This window comes from Plecotus auritus (assembly GCF_963455305.1).
Source record: "Plecotus auritus genome assembly, chromosome: 6".
Taxonomy (NCBI): domain Eukaryota; kingdom Metazoa; phylum Chordata; class Mammalia; order Chiroptera; family Vespertilionidae; genus Plecotus; species Plecotus auritus.
The window spans coordinates 8,467,971-8,493,200 of NC_137773.1; the positions used below are offsets into that span (position 1 = coordinate 8,467,971).

The 25,230-nt window shown below is 43.8% G+C and overlaps 1 protein-coding gene across 3 annotated transcripts in view; it reads left to right on the forward strand.

The window, feature by feature from the left end:
* The first annotated feature begins 11,472 nt into the window (after positions 1–11,472).
* Positions 11,473–25,230, forward strand: part of PANK3 (pantothenate kinase 3) — a 28,479-nt gene continuing 14,721 nt past the window's right edge. Inside the window, exons 1-4 of one of the 3 annotated variants that reach the window (XM_080675634.1) lie at positions 11,473–11,874; positions 20,020–20,372; positions 21,518–21,771; positions 24,939–25,115. In XM_080675634.1, the coding sequence (XP_080531760.1) occupies positions 11,847–11,874; positions 20,020–20,372; positions 21,518–21,771; positions 24,939–25,115 (812 nt within the window). In that variant the 5' untranslated portion in view covers positions 11,473–11,846. Of the gene's footprint in view, positions 11,875–12,157; positions 12,261–20,019; positions 20,373–21,517; positions 21,772–24,938; positions 25,116–25,230 lie in introns of those variants that run through there. The other 2 variants (XM_080675636.1, XM_080675635.1) reach the window with 2 other exon arrangements.

A 25,230-nucleotide genomic window follows, 5' to 3' on the forward strand; every position in this document is an offset into this window, starting at 1 on the left:
CGCTTTTGCTTAAAATCCTTTGTCCGAGAAATTTATTCTTCAAACTTCATGAGACAAGAACCAGAAGAGTTCCAGCTTGCCATCAAGGTATCGAAGGTCAATGATATTTTTTAAACTCTTGCGTTCAATCTGAAACTCTCAAAACAGCCGGGAGCTCCAAGTCGGTGTAAATCTGCACCCCGCCGCCCCCTCCTCGTAGGGTCTGTCCAGCCTCTTGGAATCTCCTGGAATCAGACAGCTCTAGTCACAGGGCTCGCTCCCATCCTAGGACTTTCCACCAGCAGTTACTATTGGAACCATCATCCTTACCATCTCTTCCTCCATAACCACTGCTCTTTGCTCTCGTTCTGCCCCAAGAGCACACCGAACCAGACTAGGCGAGACTGGCTGCCCGGCCACAGCCGTCCTGACAGGGGGAACACTGCTGGCCCCCCTAAAGGTTTCTGCCAGGACACAGCTCCCAGACCCCTCCATCCTGGCTGCCTCCTCTTCCTCTCGCTCCAATACAAAGTCAGATCTATTGCTCAAGAATCTCTTGATTTCAAGTGTTAGAAAACAAAATCCATTTGATTTAAGAAAAGAAAGAACTGAGGAACTGGGCTCATCTGCTGAAATTCCAAGCCTGACAAGATGGGGGAACTCAAAATGACATTGTGAGCATGGGGTCTCTGTCTCCTTGGCTTCACTCTTTGCTAAGCGTCCCATAGAGGCCTGAAGCAGAAGAAGTGGCTTACATCTCTGGAGCTTAGCGGCTCCGGTGGGGAAAGGAGGCCAATAAAAATGCCAAAAGTCAGCCTCATTGGTCTAGTTTTGGATTATATTGCCATCCTTGAACCAATCATTGTGGCCGGAGGAATGGAACGTGCTGATTGGCTGCACGCTGATCTGGGGCCCAGAGCAGGAGAAGGGTGGTTTCCCAAAGAAAAGTCAGGTTACGTTTAAAGGGAGTGAATGGATATGGGGCAGGCAAAATGCACAGACCCCTTCCCAACACCCACAGCCCGAAGCCCAGTGATGGTTTGATTGTCATTCCTTTTGTCCTGCCCAAAAGAGGAAGGTGGTTTCTGGGGTTCCAATAAGAACTGGGTCTGACTTAGATTTAAGTTCAAATTTTTCCTTTTTCCCTCTTATCACTTCTTCCTCACCCACTAACACTGACACTCTCCTATTAAAACGGAGGTGAAACTAGACCACCAACTTACACCATACACAAAAATAAACTCAAAATGGATAAAGGACTTAAACATAAGACGGAAAACCATAAAAATACTAGAGGAATCCACAGGCAGAGAAATCTCAGACATATGCCAAAGCAATTTCTTCACCGATACTGCTACTAGGGAAACGGAAGCTAAAGAGAAAATAAACAAATGGGACTACATCAAAATAAAAAGCTTTTGCACGCAAAAGAAACCATCAACAAAAGAACAAGAAAGCCCACTGTATGGGAGAACATATTTGCAAATGTTATCACTGATAAAGGTTTAATCTCCAACATCTCAGGGAACTTACACAACTTAATAAAAGGAAGATAAATGATCCAATAAAAAAATGGGCAACGGACCTAAATAGAATCTTTTCGAAATAAGACAGAAGGAAGGCCAAGAGACATATGAAAACATGCTCAAAGTCACTAATCATCAGAGAGATGCAAATCAAAACAACAATGTGATACCATCTCACACCTGTCAGAATGGCAATCACCAACAAATCAACAAATGACAAGTGCTGGCGAGGATGCGGAAAAAAAGGAACCCTTGTGCACTGCTGGTGGGAATGCAGACTGGTGCAGCCACTGTGGAGAACAGTATGGAGTTTCCTCAAAAAACTAAAAATGGAGCTCCCATTTGACCCAGTGATCCCACTTCTAGGAATATATCCCAAGAAACTAGAAACACCAATCAGAAAGGATGTATGCACCTCTATGTTCATAGCAGCACAATTCACCATAGCTAAGATTTGGAAACAGCCGAAATGCCCATCAGCAGATGAGTGGATTAGAAAACTATGGTACATCTACACAATGGAATACTACACTGCAGTAAAATAGAAGGAATTCTTACCATTTGCAGCAGCATGGATGGACCTGGAGAGCATTACGTTAAGTGAAATAAGCCAGGCAATGAAAGAAAAATACCACATGACCTCACTCATTTATGGAAAATAAAGAACATTATAACCTGATGAACAAAAAGATAGATACAGAGGCAGTAAAGCACTGAACAGACTGTCAAATTACAGCGGGAAGGCTGGGGAGTGTTGGGGAAGGGGGGAAAGAGATCAACCAAAGGACTTGTATGCATGCATATAAGCACACCAATGGACACAAGACACGGGGCGGGGGGTGGGATGAGGGCATGCGATAGGGGCTGGGGGAGGCTGAGGGAAGGTCAATGGGGGGAAAAAGGAGATATATGTACTACTATATGTAATACTTTAAACAATAAAAAATAGAAAAAATAATAGCAAAAGTACTTATAATACAAAAAAACACACCTATTTTGATTATAGAAAAATCCCTTGGAAAAAATGAATATTTAAGTGATTTACTTCAGGGACCTAAGTACAGACCACAGAAACTTAAGATGCTATCTCTTTTCATTAACTAAAAATTGGAGTTGAAATAAAACATTTCTGAAATTATAATGTAAAAAAACAAAAAACGGAGGCAATGAGAAAGGAAACACGGTGGTGTGCCAAGGGACCTGGCCTCCTTTGAGCTCCCAGAACCTTGCAGGCTGCCAGTCCCAAAGACACTGCTTTCAGGGGAAAGGGAACTGGAGGCCAGTGGGGTTCTCTTTTGTATATTTTTTATTGATTTTTTACAGAGAGGAAGGGAGAGGGATAGAGAGTTAGAAACATCGATGAGAGAGAAACATCGATCAGCTGCCTCCTGCACACCTCCTACTGGGGATGTACCCGCAACCAAGGTACATGCCTTTGACCGGAATCGAATCTGGAACCTTTCAGTCCGCAGGCTGACACTCTATCCACTGAGCCAAACCGGTTAGGGCAGGTGGGGTTCTCTTGAGGCACTCAGGGATCACGGAAAAGGAGCTGCTTCCAAGAGACCAGTTTATGCAACTTGCTTCCTGGCTGGCCTCAGTGTATGTAATACTAGAGGCCCGGTGCACAAATTCATGCATCAGTGGGGTCCCTCGGCCAGGCCTGAGGGATCTGGCCAACACTGGCTCTCCAACAACCCCCGAGGGTCTCAGATTGCAAGAGGGCACAGGCCAGGCCAAGGGACCCCACCAGTGCACAATCGGGACCAGGGAGGGACACAGGTTGGCCAGCTGGGGAGGGACAGAGGAAGGGCTCAGGGCGTGTCTGGTCCATCTTGCTCAGTCCCGATTGGCTGGACCCCAGCAGCAAGCTAACCTACCAGAGTGTCTGCCCCCTGTTGATCAGTGCACGTCATAGCAAGCGGTTGAGCAGCCTTAGCATATCATTAGCATATTATGCTTTGATTGGTTGAACGGCCAACCAGACAACCGGACACTTAGCATATTGGGCTTTTACTATATAGGATAGATGTTTCTGTACAGGTTAGTGATTTCTTTAACAAATCAAATTTTGGTTTAAATTATTGGTGAAAACCATAATACGATAAAAACTAGCTACCATTTATGAAGTATCCTCTATTCACAGGGATATTTTAAAAGTCTATGAAGTAGATTTTATTATTTCCATTTCACAGATAAGACGGAGACTCAGAACCTGCCCAAGGTTCCGAGGGCCATAAGTGACGGCAAGGGTTAGAACCCAGGTCTGCCTGCCTCCAAAGCCCCCAATGTGTTTTCTAGCAGTTGCTCTAAAGGAAAGGAATCTGTGGCAATGATGTTTATCATATTCTCGATAATGCCTCGTAGTATCAATCCTGAGCAGATAGGTTTTTATGTCCAAGTCAGTTTATCGTGAAGTACACCTCTGGGTCATTTTGATGGTTAATGGGAAGCAGTACTAAATACTTTTCAACACTGAAGTTACAGACACACGTTACTTTGCTCACCCCTCCACCATGCTTGGTGCTCCACTATGCCTTCCAGGTGCAAAGGCTCTGAGGGACCTTAGAGTCTAAGGAAACAGCAGAAGGCCAGTGAATGATCAAGGGAGAATGTGGGGAGACAGACATCAGAGAACCAGGCCAGTCCTAGTCCACGGGCTCAGACAGTAGAACATCAAGAAAAAGCCCTCATTGCCTGACAGGTGTGGTTCAGTGGATAGAGCGTTGGCCTGCGGACTCAAGGATCCCAGGTTAAATTCTGGTTGCGGGCACATACCCAGTAGGGAGTGTGCAGGAGGCAGCTGATAAATGTTTCTCTCTCATCGATGTTTCTAACTCTCTATCCCTCTCCCTTTCTCTCTGTAAAAAATTAATAAAAATATATTTTAAAAGAAAAAGCCCTCACTGCCTGACAGGCATGGCTCAGAGGTTAAGCATTGACCTATGAACCAGGAGGTCACAGTTCAATTCCAGGTCAGGGCATATGCCCAGGTTTCGGGCTCCATCCCCATTGTGGGGCGTGCAGGAGGCAATTGATCAATGATCCTCTCTCCTCATTGATGTTTCTAATCTCTCTCTCCCTCTCTCTTCCGCTCTGAAATCAATAAAAGACGAAAAAGAAAAAGCCCTCACCCCAAATGAAGTCATTATCATCATCACTATGATATTTAACATAAACAACTGACTCAAACTTCCATCAAGTGTCGAAGATATTTTTATAGTTACGCAACACATCTCTGGGTACATCGGCTGTGCCATGCAAATTCAGTTTCTACACAATCAGAGTGCTTTGCCCAGGGCCCCTTGTTGAGAAATCCTGAAGCAACTGCTGGAAACAGAACACCTTTCCTCTCCCTCAGGCCATGACAAGTATGTTCCATCTGTGAATCACCAAAGCCATGACCCGAGCTGGGGAGCTGGGCCGGGGTGAGCAGCAAGGGGGAAAGGCTCGGATTTCTCTGCACTGTCAGATCTGGCCAAGCCTGTTTTTCCTGCCAGTGCTATGGTGGGTCAACAGACCTGCCTCATGCTGAAATCACTGGAGCTAATTAAACAGGCAGGACTGGACTTGGCTCCCGGAGAAGGAAGGAGGGAAGGGGTCATGCAGATTTTCCTTTCTAGAACGCCAGCGCTACCAACTTGGTATTGGTGTCTACTTTCCTCCTGATGCCACTGCGTTTTGGACAAAAAGGCCCAGTGAAAGGGGGTCAGACAGATTTGGAAATCAAAGGCAGAGGTAGATGTTGGGCCTTTGCCTTTCATCTAAAGTGGTGGTTTGCAGCTGGAAGCAATTTTCCCCACCGTGTCTCCACCCCTGGGGCCCATGTGGCAATGTGGGAAGACATTTTTGGTTATCCCAACGTGGGGTCAACGGGAGTGTTGCTACCATCTTGTGGGTAGAGGCCAGAGGTATTGCTAAACATCCCACAGTACCCAGGGCAGCCTTCCACATGAAGACTTATCCAGCCCCAAAAGTCAACTGTGATGTAAGAGAACAAGGAAAAAAAAAAAAAAAACCCTCCAATATTTAAGGGCTTTTCATGTGCCATATGAGCTACACATACACATATATCACTTAGTCTTCACACCCAACTCCACAAAGCGAGGCCCATTTCCCAGGTGAGAAAATGGAACCCCCAGTTAAGTGAGGACTTCACACAACCACTAACTGGCAAAGAAATCTGAACTTGGCTCTGGGTGATTCTCACTCAATCTTGTGCCCAGTCAACCTTGTACCCCGTGCCTAACAGACGTTGACACCTAACAGAAGTTCAAGAGAGACTTACTTGAATTAATCATGGGTACAGCCCTAGCTGGTTGGGCTCAGTGGATAGAGCATCAGCCTGCAGACTGAAGGGTCCCAGGTTCAATTCCGGTCAAGGGCACATGCCCAGGTTGTGGGCTCAATCCCCAGTTGGGGGTGTGCAGGAGGCAGCCGATCAATGATTCTCTCTCATCATTGATGTTTCTATCTCTCCCTCCCTCTCCCTTCCTCTTTGAAATCAATAAGAATGTATTTTTTAAAAATAATAATAATGGGCCGAAACCGGTTTGGCTCAGTGGATAGAGCGTCGGCCTGCGGACTGAAAGGTCCCGGGTTCGATTCCGGTCAAGGGCATGTACCTTGGTTGCGGGCACATCCCCAGTGGGAGGTGTGCAGGAGGCAGCTGATCGATGTTTCTCTCTCATCGATGTTTCTAGCTTTCTATCCCTCTCCCTTCCTCTCTGCGAAATATCAATAAAATATATTTTAAAAAAAAATAATAATAATAATAATGGTTATAAATAAATGAACACAGGAGTCCGTGGCCCTGCACTACATGCTCACTTCTTCCTAGCACTCCTTGAGGAGAACACAGATCCTTCCCGGGTTTGGTCAGGGTGACATGTTGCATGTGCCAGGAAGAGAAACCTCTCCTGGACAACTCCAGGAAAAAGAGGAGCTTACACTGAGAATGGAAAGCCACCAGGAATCAGAATGCCCCTGCCCTCTGACCTCTCTGCAGCGCGGGGGCTTGCTCTGGTTAACCATCGTGCCTATGGTCCAGTCTCGCAATCCCAGCTCCCTTTTGACTCAAAAAGTGCCCATGGCCTCTCAGCGTGGCTCTTAGGTAACCGGCTCAGTCTGTCATGCATCCCCAGAGGAGGGATTACACTGGTGGAGCCCAAGCTGACCTTCGAAATGATTGTGGCCCCCGCCAAACAACGGCAATTTCATGCGGCACTCTGAATGAGGACTGGCAAACGGAGCCTTGTCAAGCCTACAGACCATGAGCAACAAAATAAAATCAGTCTTGTTTTAAGCCACATATTTGGGGTGATTTATAGCTGTTAAAGAGCAAAATTCAACCAAGTAAATGTGAAGATCTACTAATTGGCTTTATTAAGTGCTTCATGACTTGGACAGCATCCCATCTAACAACGAGAAGAGTGCTCCAAGGGGCTGTACACACTGGAAGGTCTCTTTAAGCGGAAGTGTTGTTGGTGAAAGTGGAGTTCTTGAGGTGCCGCGAGGAAAATAATTTCCGGAGGCCCCCCCACGGGAGGATGGGGTTTTGTGGGAAGATTTACTGATGATGTAAAATGAAGGGGGGGTCCCATCTCTGTCCGTCTCACCATGGAAGAAGTCCAACCTTGACCTCAGCAGGGCCACAATTAAGGCCACTGCCCGGAATTGCTGCTCCCTATGAAAGTCCAGTCCAGTCCAGCGTGTGGCCAGTTTAGCTTGTGTTCCCAGCTACAGTTCCCAGGTGGGTGTGGGGGTCTGCGTGGGCATGGGCCATGCGGCTGCTTAAGGCCAGATGACAGTGGAGAAGAGGCGAGCACACGGGTCACGGAGCAGGAGAGAGCACCAGGGAACGCGGAAGGCCAATGGACCTTGAGCATTAGCAGGGCTAACACCACGCACCATTGTTCGTTTTGAGACAGCGGTTGGCTCGAAGCATTTTCCTGACCTAATAGCCTCAAAGTAAATGTTTACTGGACCTTACTGATCTTTACTCAACTTTATTGACCTTAGAGACAGTTTGTCTTCTACCTGTTTGCTGTGCTTTACTGAGGGCAAGATGTGTATCTAAATCTGAATAAAAAGCGGGTAAGGCCAGGCTTCGGTGTGCCTCTCCAAGAGAGAGGTCTCCACCTGGCCCCCCATGCCTTCTAAATTCATATTTCTTGTCTAGTGTTTTCATTTGTGCAATGGCCCCTCCTTCAGATCCTGAACCCTAGCTGTGCAGGTCGCGGCACTCTATCACTTTGCAAGATGGGATGGATTTACTCTCTCTGGTAGACAAATATTGAGACAAGATGCTCTTCACAGCTCCCACACTCACTCTGCCAGAAAGGGTTTGAGAACATACTAGAGAAGAGAGAAAATGTAGTCAACCACACAGTGCTGGAGGAGGGAGGGGGCTGACAGCCGACAGGGGCTGTGGAAGAAAGATTCTGGCCAGAAACTAAAGCAGGGTGACCTGTCCGTTTTAATAACACTGGGGAAAACTCAAAGGAAAACATAATTGACCACATCTCGTATTGCTCCTGAAAAAGAGAACCTCAAAAAGCAGACATGGGAGAAATCTCAGGCAATCATTTCATTGTACAGATGGGTAATTTGAATCCCAGAGAGGAGAAAGGAACTTTCCCAAGGTCACACAGAAATTCCATGGCTGATCTAAGATTAGAATTCTCACAATGAGAAATTCACTGTTTTTCTGGCATATAACATCACAGGTGTAAACCTAACTTTTAAGCTACATTTAGCTAAGTCGTTCATGTGTGGCCACAGAAACTAACAAGACTGTATTTCCAAAACTCACCCAAATGCCGATGACTTCTTATTTCTAGCTCGCCTTCCCCTTGGACCATAACTAGCCTATCATAAGGTACAGTATCACTTCCCATTTGGTAGCTAATGCTATGAAAAAGAGGCAGGAATTGCCCAGCCGGCATGGCTTAGTGGTTGAGCATCAACCTATGAACCAGGAGGTCACAGTTCAATTCCTGGTCGGGGGCACATGCCTGGGTTTTGGGCTTGGTCCCCAGTGGGGGGCATGCAGGAGGTAACCAATCACTGATTCTTATAATTGATGTTTCTACCTCTCTCTCCCTCTCCCTTCCTCTCTGAAATATATATATATATATATATATATATATATATATATATATATATATATATATATATTTTTTTTTTTTTTTTTTTTAAGAGGCAGGAAAACAACCAAAATATATATGTTGATAGAGAACAGGGTGTGCACACAAGACTTACAGAATCAGTGGGTGGATCATATAGAATACTGAACATTCTTTGAAGCCATGTCAAATCAGGAATCATGACTCTCACCCAATAAAATTGCAGGAGAACAAGACCATTTGAGAACATGTAGGGTTCTGTGTGGGAATAAGTGACAAGAGGGTAAACAAGGTTAAGTCTACCACTCAGAGCTACATTACCAGGTCACATTATCTGGGAGGTCTGAATGATGTTTCTATTTTAAAAAATCTAAATTTAAAAAAAAAAATAAAGGTATTTCCAAACAACATACGTGGAACCTGGGATCAAACAACAAAAGATAAAGAAGCACAAAGCACCAATCAGACCTAGGGCCTAATCCTAAATACTTACCTGAGCATGATAAATACTTAAGCTTTCTTTCTTGTCTTAAGGTTAACAACAACAATCTACACCAGTGGTCAGCAAACTGCGGCTCGTGAGCCACATGCAGCTCTTTGGCCCCTTGAGTGTGGCTCTTCCACAAAATACCACAGCTTGGGCAAGTCTATTTTGAAGAAGTGGCATTAAAAGAAGTTTACGTTTAAAAAATTTGGCTCTCAAAAGAAATTTCAATCGTTGTACTGTTGATATTGGGCTCTGTTGACTAATGAGTTTGCCGACCACTGATCTGATCTACACTAATAAAAGAAAAAGATGCAAATTGACCGTACCTTTGCGACGCCCACCAGCCAAGCAGGAGTATGCAAATTAACCCAACAAAGATGGCGGGTTAATTTGCATACACAGGCGCCGAGCAGCTGGGGGCGGGACACTTGAGTCGTCGCCGTGAAGCATCCATCTTATATAAAAACTGCTGTTTGAAATTTTAACCCTGCTATTTGGCTTCTGTAAATGCTTGCTTGCTTAAATAATAAGGAAAATAAGACTACTCCCACTTCAGAGAGGCCATTAAACCTTCCCCAGACAAAAATTATCAGTGCTGGCACCAAGCCAGGCCTTTGGTTGAGGTCTCAAGGCCCCAATACATAGGGGCTCTTTAAGAACTTGCAAAGGGAGCCGGAAACACCCCATATTTGGGAGACAAAGAAGGTAAAAATATATAAATAGGGAAAATTCCTCCATGTTGGGGCCCAGAATTTGAGAGACATTTTCTTCTGGACCCGCGCGTAATAAATGTAACTCCATCTCTCTAAGTATTGCTTGGTTCTTCTCTGGTTTTCTGTAACAGCCATGGCAACAACGCAGGCATTCCGCACCGCCCCAGCCGCTCCAGGCCTCTGGGCAGCGTGGGAAGGCAGAAAGACGGTTCTGGGCCGGAGCAAAGGTGGTGCTGGCAGCCAGGGGAAGGAAGGCCCGTTCTTGCACGAATCTTCGTGCATCGGGCCTCTAGTACAATAATAAACCTAGATGGCACTTACTTATCCATACCATGGTGACAAACTATGCCAGGCAATGCATTAAGCACTTTATATGGCTTTTTTCATCTAATCCCCATCTCAGTGGCATGAAATGTGATTGGCACCATTATTTCCAATGAGAGCCAGAGAGATGAAATCATTTGCCTAAATATATTACCAATTTGTAGAACCAAAATGTGAACTCGTTTGAGTTCTTAATAATTGTATTTCAATGGGTGGTGGTGAGGATTAAATTTAAAATTTAAGAAGGAAAGTACCTTGCCAAGTGCCAGCGCTTATGTGATAATGGATGTCCCCTCCTGGCCTTATTCATAACCCTTGGCTTATCCGGTTCAAGGAAGGGGCACTAAGGCTCAGTCCTCCACTGCCAATTCTCAAACCATTGGTTGCCAAAGTCGCTGAATTCCTGGTCAGTCAACTGGGGGACAGATGTGGAGGGAAAGCCAGAAGAAGATCCCCAATGCTGTTCCTTCCCCTTCCAGCTGGAGGACTCACAATCTAGGAGGCAGAGGGAAAGGGGTGCCCTGGCTCTACTATGAGAACTCGAGTGTCTAATTTTCTTCTCTGGAAGCAAGGAGCTGGGCTGAGGACCCCTGAGGGGACCGTGGAATGGTGACAAAGAGCATGTGCTCCCCACGTGATTTAACTTCTCACATCCTGCCCCGTTTTCAAAATGCGTGATAGACACCATAACAAAGAATAATGGTTCGTAGTACACAAGGTTGTTAAAGTCAATCAAATAATTCGCCAAAAGTACTTAGCAGAGTGCCTTGGACATGGTAAGCATCCAACAAATGTCACCTATTACTACTATTGCCATTGTTACTATCAGCATCATTACTCCAACTCCAGTATTTGAGGTGTCACTATTAAGCCGGGGGATCCCTTTGTAAATGTATTTAATGGTCTGTCTTAAGAGTGGCCTAAGAGCCCTGGATTCTGCGCCTTCCATGGCACAAGGGCCAGCTTTTCTGCAACTTCTAGTACAGCTATGACGGTACCTGCAGAGTTTTCTTCCCCTTCTGCTCTTTCCTCAGCGAGCAGAGGCCCAAGACCTGGACTTCGCAGCCCGCCCACATCAGTCACCATTGGTCGCCTCCTCACTGGCGTGATTAAGGCCCCGCCCCCTTCTCTCTGGGCCCACTCTAAGGCCATCTCTCGAATGGGAGGGGCCTCGAAGGGGCGACCGCAATGCATCCTGGGCTTTGTAGTCCATCTAAACCTCTGCAGCCAAAGAGCAGGGCCTCGCGACCCGGAGAACTACAATCCCCAGCAGCCGGGCCGCAAGCTGGGAGAAGGGGGGCTCGCGTCACGTGGACGCTCAGCCTGGGCGGGCTATTTCTCAGTGCAGCGGTGGCAGCTGGGGGACCGGGGCCTTTTGTTTGGAGCAGCTGCAGGGGGTGGGCCCCCGGTGGGCCCCCGGAGAGGCGAGACCGGCGGCCTTCCCCAGCTCGCTCGGTCCTGGCCGCCCCTCTCAGGGGTTGGGGGGCCACCCCCTGGGCCGGCCTCGCCTCGCCTCAAGCGCCACCGTCCCGCCCTAGGCCCGCCCGCCCGCCGGCCCCGCCCGGCCAGCTAAAGGGGAAGAACTGGCTGGGCCTCCTCGCAGGGCCTAGCCACCTCCGGAGTTGCTGCCACCACCACCACCCTCCGTGCACCGAACCCCAGGCTGCCCCTCGCCCCTCAGGCCGTCGCCATGAAGATCAAGGATGCCAAGAAACCCTGTAAGAGGGGCTTGGGCTCCCTGGGTTGGGAGAGCGCCTTGGGCCCCGTCTGGAAGCCCCTTGGCAGAGCGGCCGGGTTCCAAGCCCGTCGCCCACCGCCGGTGCGCTGCACGGGTTGGGGCAGGGGACCATTAGGGCACAGGGTTGGAGGCCCCATCGCCTCACCCCCCTATACTTGCATGCAAACGCCTTCCTCCCCCCTGGCCCTTTTCTCCCACTTCCTCCTCGAGGCCTGGGCGGTGCAAGAGGGAATTTTTAACTGGAGCCACCAGCACCCGCTCCCAGCTTCCTCTGCTGTCGTGTTGAAAATGGGTGGTCATGGCTGTCAAATTGCGCTGGAGCAGTTACTGATTTCTGGGCTTTCTGCTTGTGTCCTTGAAATCCCGGTGGGTTCCAGGGTATTGTCACTGTTGTTATAATTAGAGCTTTTAAAGGCCTGTGCCTGTAACCTGCCGGTAACTTACTCTTGTTGAGCATAAAAACTAGTTTATGTTTGTTTAAAAAACAAAAAGATAAAAATTGCAGGCATTTCGGCCCCTCCAAGCTAACCACTGTTACTGGTTAACAACTATTAACCACTCTTAAGTATTTTGGTGAATACTCAGATATTTTTACAACTATATGTGCAAAACATTCTTTGGACGAGCAGGTGAACTTTTATTTGCTTTCGTTTAATTTTAGCCTTTTAAAAACATTTTACTTCTGTAAACGGCTTAATCACTCAGCTATTGGGATTGTCATACTTTCAAGTGCATTCTTCCAGAGCAACTAGGAATGTGGAGAATCGTGGAATTGTGTTTATAGTCTCCAGGTTGGGGAGTGTCTCAAGTGATCCAGCAGTTCTAAGAAAACTGATAAAAGGCAGCACTGATCGTTTCCCGCCCATCAGGTTTTGTTTTTGTTTTGTTAATCCTTACCTGAGGATATTTCCACCCCCCCCCCCCCCACCGCCACATTGATTTTAGAGAAAGTGGAAGGATTGGGGTGGGAGAGAGAGAGAAAATCATCCATGTGAGAGAGACATGGATTGGTCGCCTCCCGCACAGGTACCGACCCAAGCCGGGATAGAGCCTGCATCCAAGGTGTGCGCCGGGGAATCGAACCGGGACCCTTCAGTTTCTGGCCAACAATCTATCCACTGAGCCAAACCAGCTAGGGCTATCATCAGGTTTCTTGTGAACCTCAAAGGAGAGGCAACATACCAGAGCATCCTGAAAACTGCTAATTGTTATTTAAATGTAAAATAAATAGATCTTAATTTTACAGATGAGGAAATTGAACTTGTTGAGCCCCAGAGTAACTCTTGCAATGCAGAGCCAACCAACTGTGCTAAGGAGGGTCAGGGCCTCAGGTCCGCTGACTCATAGCCTCATATTCTTTCTTCTGCACCCATAGGGCATAGTCTCCATACCTAGAAACACAAACCTTTCTGATCTGGTAGTTATATTTGCCAAGTTTTTTAAAACGCTAATGATGATTTCTTGTGCTAAAGAGTTCTTTAAAGTAGTGATGTGAAGGCTCAAATGACAAAGTAATACATTAGCTGAATTAAACTAATCTTGAATACATGCAGTATGTAAAACACTTGGACATCTTCCCTCAACACATACATTTTCTGTACTTGTCTTAGAATTTCCATTTAGTGGAGTTTACCTCTGACAGGCCCAGATTCTAACTCTTAAGGTATTTTTTTTCTTTTTGCCATGATGGTGATTTGGTTACTTGGATTTGGGAAAACTTACACTCAGGTATGAATACCACTTCAGTCAAAGGTGTTTTCAACAAAGGTGATAATTAAAAGTTTGTAAAACAAACTTTAGGTTGAGAAATGAAAGAACACCTATTGATTAAAAAGGTAAGTTGGCTATTACTACATTGTGAGACCATGAATGTTAAAATAGGGTCATGCTGAAAAACTAGCCAGTTAATTTGATTTAGAAATCTAAAATAACATTTTCAGTTTCTTAATATAAAAGTTGGCTTTTAAATAAATAAATGGTGACTTTACTCAATTCTTTTTAATCCTCACCCGAGGATATTATTCCATTGATTTTCAGAGAGGGGAAGAGAGAAGGAAAGACCGAGAGAAATATCGATGTGAAAGAAACACATTGATTGGTTGCCTCCTGCTTGAGTCCTGACCACCTGGGCCAAGAGGGAGCCTGCAAACCGTCTAGGGCTCCAGGTATATATAATTCCAGGACAGTTCATATTTTCTTTCTCACACACAGAAAAACCTAAGATGTTCTTTATTTTACCACAAAGAATTGAGTGGGGCCCTAGCTGGTTTGACTCATTGGATAGAGCCTCAGCCTTCGGACTGAAGGGTCCCAGGTTTGATTCCCGTCAAGGGCACAAGTCCAGGTTGTGGGCTTGGTCCTCAGTAGGGGGCGTGCAGGAGGCAGCCGATCAATGATTCTCTCTCATCATTGATGTTTCTCTCTCTCTCCCTGTCTCTGCCTCTGAAATCAATAAAATTAAAAAATATATATATATACATATATATATGGCTGGAAAGTGTTACTTCTAATTTTTTAAATCACTCGGGTTAGATATTAGATATGTATTTGTTTTGTTTTTGAGTACTTGTATAGGGTTTTTAAATTATAAATTTAGTGAACACCTAGTATGTGTAAGGCACTATGTGCATTGAATCATTTAGCCCCTACAGCACACCACTAACTAGAAGCTATATCTCAGACTGGTTAAATAAGTGACTTTGTCTTCATACACTTTCTTACATTATACACCTAAGGTTTAGAAAACAGTTTCCTTTAGATACATCTCTAATATGTGACCAGGTTATTTACAAATGCATTTATTTAACTAGAAAATAGGAAAAGGAATTGGTTTCATCCTCTAGATTATATAACAAAAAGAAAATCATTTGCAATTATGTGTGAGTTAAATTCCAGGAGAAGGATGAAGTCAAACATTAACCTAGTGAAAGTTTTTTGCTAGTTAAAATATGAGAACCAAAATAATGGCAATATTTGTTGGATTTGCCATAAGCGGTTTTTCACACCGCTTAAATATTAGATATTAAAGATACTAAAAATCTGAACAATCATGTGTTCCTCTGCACCTCAACTGACATGATTTATTAAGGTAAAGGCTTTTTCAGCCTTTTTTTTTCTTGTGTGGCATGTAAACATGATTAACAAAGTGATATTTATTTATTTATTTAGTTAGTTAGTTAGTTAATCCTCACCTGAGAATATTTTTCCCATTGTACAGATATTTTTAGGTTTTTGAGTCTGTGCTTTGATAACCCAAGCAGTAAGGTACTTGAAATTTTGTCAAAACCAGAGAGAATGATATAGCATTTATTTGTAGTTTGTGTCTGTATAATTTGATTGGCCTTGTAAGTTGAGTCACTACTTAAGAATTATCACTTTCAGAAAACATACTAAATTTATGAACCTTGATCTCAGAAGGGTTTTGTGAACTTGACCTCAAAGGCAAGGGAAATAAAAGCAAAAATAAAGGAGTGGGACTACATCAAACTAAAAAGCTTCTGCGCAGCAAAGGAAACCATCAACAAAACAAAAAGGCATCCAACCTAATAGAACATATTGCAGATGATACCTCTGATAACTGGCTAATATCCAAAATATATAAAGAACTCCTATAACTGCACAAGTTCCAAAATAATCCAATCTAAAAATGGGCAGAGCACCTGAACAGACACTTTTCCCAAGAAGACATACAGGGAACCAACAGGTATCTAAAAAGATGCTCACTGTACCTAGCTATAAGGGAAATGCAAATCTAATTTGGCATAGGATCCCCTTGGGCTGAAATTTGCATTGGGCCAATAGCAATTAAATATCTCTTTAATGATTCTCTTCCATCCCTTTACCAGTACTTAGCAAGATACCAAACTTTATAATGCAGCTTTTTTTGAAGTTAACAGTCACCCCTGTGGCTAGATATCTATCTAAAGCTGTTTACATAATCTATCTGATAAGAAACGGAATTCTTGGTATTATTCTATGCTTATCGTAGTTCTGGATATTTTGTAATTTATGGGGAACTACTGGCAGCTCTCTTAGGCTCCTGTCAGAAATAGAATGGTAGCTGTTGTTTTTGTTGTTGTTGTGTTTTTAACCAAATACACAGATCACAGGAGATTCTAGAAAATTCTCAGTCTAGAGAAGGTAATGTATATTTGCCATCAATGCAGTGCTTATACTTACGGAATGTGTGTTTTATTTTTGAAATGTGTCTTTTGGTTCATTTTTTCACCTTGGTAGTGGAGAGTTTTATTCTCAAAAGATAAGAAACGTTTAGGTTGCCCTAGCCGGTTTGGCTCAGTGGATAGAGCATCCGCCTGCAGACTGAAGGGTCCCAGGTTCGATCGCAGCCAAGGGCACATGCCCGGGTTGCAAGCTTAATCCCCAGTAGGAAGCATGCAGGAGGCAGCCAATCAATGATTCTCTCTTATCATTGATGTTTTTATCTCTCCTCCTTCCTTCCTCTCTGAAATCAATAAAGAAATATTAAAAAAGAAAAGAAACGTTTAGGTCATATGCAGTAAGTAGGCTCCTTGTGCACCGATGACCTGCTTTTAACCTGTCCCTTGGCTAGAAGCAACAAAGCTAGTTACTTGTCTGATTTCTTAGGAAACTAATATTTTAATGCACTGGAAAATGTAAAAGTTAGTCGTTAGACCAATTGCTATTTTAAGAGGAACTTAATTTTTTTTATTGATTTTAGAGGAAGGGAGAGGGAGAGAAAGAGAAACGTCAATGTGAGAGAAGCATCAGTCGGTTGCCTCTGATACACACCCGACCTGGGACGAACCAGGGATCTTTAGGTACACAGGTGTTCAACCAACCAAGTCACACCGGCCAGGGCCTCCATATTTCTTAATGGTGATTGTTTCCCTGGTATAAGGAAATGAATTCCAGAACTCTGCTGAGTTGAAAGGCTCCCTCCCTATCCCTATGCAAATGGTGGCTTTTTTTTTTTTTTTTTTTTTTGGAGCCACTGGCTGAGTTTCAGTCCCTACCTTCCTAATAGTAAGAAGAAAATTGGCGTAATTGAGATTTACTAGAAATAGAAGGGACATGTAATGTTCTAGTTTACTAAGAAATTTATTATCTGCAATTTAGAATCTTTAGCTAACCTTTTTAGAGCAGACAGCACTAAAAGAACAGACATAGCTAATAGGCTAGATATGAGAGGAATCACGGGTTTTTTGCGCTATTGATATAAAAGCTACCTCTATGGGCAATAACCCTTAAGGAAATTGCATTATTTTTCCACTTTAATTTAGTTACTTCATAGAACCTTCTGTGTGTCTAGAGTAGACCAATATACAACAAGTGGGTCTCCCAAACGTTGAAAATTGGATGGCAATAAATATTCTATTCTGTTTCATGAGGTCCTGGTTGTTGATGATTGTGTCATTTTTGTGTGCCTTGTGTACCATACACATTTTACAGTCTTCAATGTTTAAAACAAATGAGGTGGAATATGCTAGAATAATATAACATAGCTGTCTTTATGTTATAAATGTTTTTTACTTTCTGTATGATGTTTTATTCCTGAGATAGGGCAGATCTGGTAGTTTCATGCCAGTAGATCCACAAAAGCCTCCTGAGAAGCCGGGGAGATGTTTTTTGTTGTCGTTTAAATCGTTTTAGTGGCCCTAACCGGTTTGGCTCAGTGGATAGAGCGTCGGCCTGCGGACCAAAAGGTCCCAGGTTTGATTCCCGTCAAGGGCATGTACCTTGGTTGTGGGCACATCCCCAGTAGGAGGTGTGCAGGAGGCAGCTGATCGATGTTTCTCTCTCATCGATGTTTCTAACTCTCTATCCCTCTCCCTTCCTCTCTAAAAAAATCAATAAAATAGATATTTTTTAAATAAATCGTTTTAGTGAGAATTATACCCAAACAGTTATTTTCTCTCTAAGAAAGAGTCAAACAATTAACACTTCCCTGCAATCTAGACTTTGGAAATAGGACTTCATTCACGGAGCCTTTTTACTGCCTGCTCCTCCAAAGTTAATGGACTTTGGAATGGCCGTTGACATACCTTTAAGGTCAAAAACCTTGATGCTCATGCATAGCTTTAGAGAAGTAGATAATTTCTTACTCTCCAATATTTTATCTATAAACCTGAAGTATTTTTCTGGGCAGTAAGGTTCCTGTATAACTTTATTCATGGTTTATTGTAAGAATTAAAAGTCCTTTATGTGCCCTAACCGGTTTGGCTCAGTGGATAGAGCGTCGGCCTGTGGACTCAAGGGTCCCGGGTTCGATTCCGGTCAAGGGCATGTACCTTGGTTGCGGGCACATCACCAGTAGGGAGTGTGCAGGAGGCAGCTGATTGATGTTTCTCTCTCATCGATGCTTCCAACTCTCTCTCCCTCTTCCTTCCTCTCTGTAAAAAAGCAATAAAATATATTTTAAAAAAAATAAAATAAAATAAAAGTCCTTCACGTGTTACTGGACTTTTTGCTTTTCAGAATAACAACATTCAGGTATTTATAACCTAGGAGCTGTCAGGCTTCTGACTGAAAATGAAATGGCATGAACTTTGATCCTGGTAATGCTGCCTCAGCTTTGTAGTTTGCTCTCTGAGTAACATTGTTATTTGTATGTATATTTTGATACCTGTGTGTTTGACACGGACAAAGGCCCAGAAGGAACAACTGTGACAGTTAACTGATTTTAATAAATTTTGGGTTTTAGAAAATAAAAGATTTTTAGCTTAATATCACCTTGTACGGATTTTTCTATCTTTATGTGGCAGTAGTGATTTCTACACCCCACCCCCCATGAAATCTGTAATCAAGCATTAATCAAATGGGAGAATTCATTTTGGTTATGTAATATGAGAAGGATCCTTATTTTATCTAATGCCCATTGAAGAGTACCCTAATATCTGCTCAACAGATTTGGAAAATTCTGAAGGAATCTGCTTTATTGGATCAATTGGGCCTATTCCATATTATTTTCTTTAAATATGTTTATCCAGGCAAACACTTGGCTGTGAATGCCCCCTCTGACCGTCAGTATTGCTGCTTGCTCCTGCTGATTTATTTGAATGAGGGGGAGAAAGTTGATACATAACTTTTTTTTAATGTTTTTATTGATTTCAGAGAGGAAGGGGGAAGGAGAGAGAGAGAGAAACATCAGTGATGAGAGAGAATCATTGATTGGCCACCTCCTGCATGCCCCACACTGGGGATGGAGCCTGCAACCTGGGCACGTGCCCTGACCAGGAATCGGACCATGACCTCCTGGTTCATAGGTCGATGCTCTAAGCCACGCCGGCAGGGCTTATATGTTTATGATAAGTATTTCATAAATGAAAAAGGAATGCCTTGGTAGGAATTAAAAGGCCCTGGGCCAAGCATTCTCTGTACGGGGTTTTAGAAAAGATATAAAAACATTTTGAAGGGAGAAGGGGTGTTATGTTTTACCCCATAAGTATTATGGACTAATGCATGATTGAGGGTAAATGAAGTTTGTGGCTAATTAACTCATTTCTAATTTGCATTTCAAAAATATCCTATCTAATAAAAGTGTAATATGCAAATTAACCATCACTTCGTCACAAAGATGGCGGCACCCAGTCCTCTCAGCCCCACCGGAGTTACCCAGTCTGGGGGTGAGGTGCGGGGGGGGGGGGGGGGCAGCTGCTGAAAATGGGCAGAGTAAGCGGCCTGGCGGAATGCTTGCTTCATTGCTGCAGCAAGTGTTCCGCGCCCGGCTGCGGGTGGGCCTCTGGGCAGTGGGCGCGGAGCAGCCAGGCCCCACAGAGAGCTACTGGCACACAGATTCGTGCGCAGGGCTACTAGTCTATACTAATAAAAGGGTAATATGCTAATTAGACCAGGAGACCTTCTGGACAAAGCCATGGTGGCGGGGCCGAGGCAGAGGTGGTTGGGGGCGATCAGGCAGGCAGGCAGGTGAGCAGTTAGGAGCCAGCGGTCCCGGATTGCGAGAGATATCCATCTGCCGGGTTAGGCCCGATTCCAGGGATCAGGCCTAAACCAGCAGTCGGACATCCCCCAAGAGGTCCCAGATTGGAGAGGGTGCAGGCCGGGCTGAGGGACACCCCATCCCCGTGCACAAATTTCGTGCACCAGGCCACTAGTATTTATATATTTTTCCTGTTTTTATCCACAGCTTTCCCATGGTTTGGCATGGACATTGGGGGAACTCTAGTAAAACTCTCATATTTTGAACCGATTGATATCACAGCAGAGGAAGAACAAGAAGAAGTTGAGAGCTTGAAAAGTATCCGGAAATATTTGACTTCTAATGTAGCATACGGATCCACAGGTATTCGGGATGTACACCTTGAACTGAAGGATTTAACACTTTTTGGCCGAAGAGGGAACCTGCACTTTATCAGATTTCCAACCCAGGACCTGCCTACTTTTATCCAAATGGGAAGAGATAAAAACTTCTCCACATTACACACGGTGCTATGTGCTACAGGAGGTGGTGCTTACAAGTTTGAAAAAGATTTTCGCACAGTAGGTGTCTGTTACTCAAAGCCAAAAATTGGTACCCAGTCTCTTCAGTTTTTAAATATGAGGCTAGGTTTCCAACCAGTGTATTTCTTAGCTTAGTTCCTCCTGCTGATTCATGACTAGCTTTTGATTTGGGGCATTTAAACACTTTTATAAGTTCAGTAAGAAGTGCCAGATTTGGGGTTATTGTTGTACGTGATATTTGCTAAAAACCTGCTCTTGTTAGGGACTTAAAAAACTTTAATGAATTTGACAGTGTACAAAGCCAGATAGAAATGTGGCTTGAATTATTCTATTATTGTTTTATGTTTGCAGGTTTTGAGTTTGAGCCATATAGTCATCTCCCCCATAGCCATCTCCTTCCCTAACCCCAACTGAAGCCAATGTCTTCTGATTAGTAGACACTTGATTGAAAGTCCCTGTTACCCCTTTTTTCTTGGTTTTATTTGCTGTCTCAAAGGCAATTATTTGGATATAGCAAGAGGGCTATATAAGTGTTAATTTCTGTGCTAGTAGAGGTTTGCCAGGCTTCTGGTCCTTTTCATTAGAATCAAGATTTAAAAGCTGGTATTTGGGACTAATTTTTTCCTTGAAAATATGCATGTATGCCATTTAACTTCTCAATTCATATAAAAAAAGTGTTACTAGAACAGAAGTGATCACTTACATATGGCTCACATAAACTACCCCTTTTGCAATTTAGGATAATTTCAGAATCTAAATGTTTATTAATTTTTTTCTTTAATTGATAATCCTGATTTCAATTTATTGAGTAATTTAAACATAAATTTTATGACTTTGAGACCGGTTTGTTTAGGCATATTTTCCAAAAGCCAGGGGAGATGTCAGGCATCCCAAGTCCCTGCGACTGAATGTTAGTTTGGTCCCTCTATCCCATTTCCGTGAAAACTAAGATGTCCCCACAGATTTCCAAAATGCCTCCAGAGATACCACCACCGTCACTGAGGCCACTGGACTAGATGAAGTCCCAAAGAGAATTTGACACAAAACGAAAAAGTAATAATGTGGGGGTCGTAGATGATTTTGAAGTTTTGTAAAGTACATGAAAATTACACAGTATAACTGAGTCAGTATTTTGAATGCTGGTTTTTGTTCACTTTATAAAATTTGTTGGTATTCTTTTACAGATTGGAAACCTCCACCTGCACAAACTGGATGAACTTGACTGTCTTGTAAAGGGCTTGCTGTACATAGATTCTGTCAGTTTCAATGGACAAGCAGAGTGCTATTATTTTGCTAATGCCTCAGAACCTGAGCGATGCCAAAAGATGCCTTTTAACCTGGATGACCCCTATCCATTGCTGGTAGTGAACATTGGCTCGGGAGTCAGTATTCTAGCAGTCCATTCCAAAGACAACTATAAACGAGTAACTGGGACAAGGTAAATAACAAATATTGAAATTTCATTAGTGCCAATTGGCATTAAAATTCCCATAATGTTAAGTGAAGTGAATTTTTGCCCTGGCCAGTTGAGCATCATCCTGTGTTCCGAAAGATTGCCGGTTCAATTCCTGGTCAACGCACATACCCAGGTTGTGGGTTCATTCTTGGTCAGGGTGCATAAGGGAGGCTTCCCATCAAGGTTTCTCTCATATCAGTGTTTCTTTCTCTCCCTCTCTCTTTCTTTCTCCCTAAGTTCAATAAACACATGAATTGAATTTTTGTCTGGAATGGTTCCAATGACTTTTTTATTTTCCAAAGCATTTTGCTTCTTCCCTTATTTTTCACATTTTTATAGGTGTATTTAAGCCTAAAGCTTGCCATCTGCTGATTTAATGCAGAGTATTGGGTAATGTTGTAATTAATTCTTATAGGATGAATTAGTATGCGCTTTTTAGGATAATATTAATGTTCCAAATATCCCTTCAAATTTTCTGTAGTACCTGAAACATGAATGTGAAATGAGATTTTAAATTTTTTCTTATGATTCTGATATATACTTGATTGACATTTAAGGAGGGTGGAGACTCCTCTTTATTTAATTTAGATCGATTTGGGCATATTTCAGGTTGATCTGTGGAAAATTCGTTTCAATTTTTTATTGATTTCAGAGAGGAAGGGAGGGAGAGAGAGAGAGAGAAACATCAGTGATGAGAGAGAATCATGATTGGCTGCCTCCTGCACACCTCCCACCAGGGATCGAGCCTGCAACCCAGGCATGGGCTCAATCAAACCCAGGACCCTTCAGTCCGCAGGCCAATGCTCTATCCACTGAGCCAAACCAGCTAGGGCCTCGTTTCAATTTTAAAGTAGCACTCCTATTTAAATAATACTTAAATTTAATAAAATTATTTTATTTTTGTGGTGGTTAAGAATCTATCTCCATTGCAGCGCTTACATAAAGTAATTATTTTATTCAATAACTAGAGGCCCAATGCACGAAATTCATGCACTGGGCAGGGGGGTGTCCCTCAGCCCAGCCTGCACTCTCTCACAATCCAGGACTGCTGGCTCCTAACTGCTCGCCTGCCTGATCACCCCCTAACCGCTCCCCTGCCGGCCTGATGGCCTCCAACTGCCCTCCCCTGCTGGCCTGATCACCCCCAACTGCCTTCCCCTGCCATCCTGATCGCCCACAACTGCCTCTGCCTGACTGCCCTCCCCTGCCAGCCTGATCTCGCCCCCAACTGCCCTCCTCTGCAGGCCAATTTGGTTCTGATTGGTCGGTTTCTATGCCAGTCAGCGTCAAAAGCTCCGCCTCCCAGGCAGCCATTGGCTCCTCACAGTTCACCCAGATTTTGTTCTGATTGGTCTGTTTCTATGCCAGTCAGCATCTCTGGGCCTATCAATGGGGCCTGATTAGAAAGGCGGGGCTGATCAGCTGCCCTGGTGGAGACCTGGACAGAAATGGAGGCACAGCTGCTGGCCAGACCCAGAAAGAAAGAGGCAAGTGCTGATCAACAGCTGCCACAGAGGCTACAGATCAGACCCTTCTTTTCTCTTCAGGCCTCTCTCTGGGCCTGATTCACAGCCCCCTCAGCAGTCAGTGCTGGGTCACTGTGCCTGCAACTGTAGTAGTCTGTGCTGGGTCGCCACAGCAACCCAGCGTTAATTGCAGGACTGACTTCCGGTTGGTTGAGCCTCCAGTTGTGGATGTGACGGACCCAGGGTTTTTATATCCTATATAATAAAAGGCTAATATGCAATTGTCCCCTCGACCAGGAGTTAGACAAGGAGGCGGGGCTGACCAGCCAACCACCCACGTCCCGTCCCCCGGTGGGCCAGCTGGTCCCTACCTGTGCACTGGGCCTCTAGTATTAGGATAATGATCCCAAAGCACAAGAGCAGTGATGCTAGAAATCCAGAAATGCCAATAAGAAGCCTTAAAGTTCTTTAAGGGAAAGTTCTCGACTTAATAAATGAAAGAAATCGTATGCTGAGGGGAACAAATTTTCTATCCCTAAAATTGTGAAGGAGAAAAAAATTGCCTGCTAGTTTTGCTATCACACCTCCAACTGCCAACGTTACAGCAACAGTGCGTGATAAGTGCTTAGTTAAGTGAAAAAGGCATTAAACTCGAGGGTGGAAGGTGAGCAGAACCTGTTTTCTGACTCATGGCAAGGTGGTGCCCCAGAAGCACTGAGCCTATGGGAAGACGTCAGCCCGGGGTCCCCTGACAACGAGTGCCCACATTCACATAACTGTTATTCCAGTGTATTGTTAGAATTGTTTTATTTCATTGCTAGGTACTGTTAATCGCTTACTGTGCCTAGTTTATAAATTAAAGTTTATTATGGGTACATATAGGAAAAATAGAGTTCATTACTATCTGCAGTTTCAGGCATCTACTGGAGGTCTTGGAAAGTGTCCCCCACAGATGAGAGGGGACGACTGTATTGCCTACTTAAATTGATTCTAAAAGACAGAAATTCAGCCTATTCACTAAATTCCAACTGTGATTCAAGGATAGAACTTGTTCGAAGTTTAGGTGAGACGAGGGAGCACAGGCTTTGATTTTAGGGATTAGAGAGACATGGTTTTATTTTGTGAGCATATCCAGAAGAATAATAGAACCAAGTAAACTTCTATCTTAACATGATGCCCAGCCTGACATAAATCTTGTTGTGTTTATTTCTGGGTCCTGTAAATGGTAATGTAGCACTGAACTGCTTTCAGCCTTGTCAGGCCAAATAAATAGGCCTTCCACAAAATCATTTCCTGAAAATCATATAGAATCAGAAGTTTTCTCCTTTCACTTCAGATGGTACACATTTTTAGCACTTAATCCTTTCACATGCACATAAGAACATTTATTGTTAGCAGTAAAAAGTATAAAGGATCAGATGAAGTTATTGGAAGATATGAAAGACCCTCCTGTCCTCATGTTGTTTCGACCAAGTGATCTTTTTCCTTTTATTCTTCGACCTGACCAGTTAGGTTTTGCTAAGCGTTTTTAACCTTTCCTCATTATGTTAATATTTCAACACTAAGCATTAGCAATATGTTGTTTCTATGTGTTTATTGAATAAATAAGTGCTCCATCCTTGTACTCTGGAGAAAGAATACAGTGTATAAATGCAGCTCATAGAGTTTCTTTATTTTCTTTAGCCTTGGAGGAGGTACCTTTCTGGGCTTATGCAGTTTATTGACTGGCTGTGAAAGTTTTGAAGAGGCTCTTGAAATGGCATCCAAAGGTGACAGCACCCATGCTGACAAGCTGGTCCGTGATATTTACGGAGGAGATTATGAAAGATTTGGTCTGCCAGGTTGGGCTGTAGCATCTAGGTAAGTTCAACACTTGCGTTGTAAATAAAGCTGCTTATTTATATCCAAAATATATAAGGAACTCATATAACTTACACCAAAAAACAAAAACCAAACAATCCAATTACAAAATGGG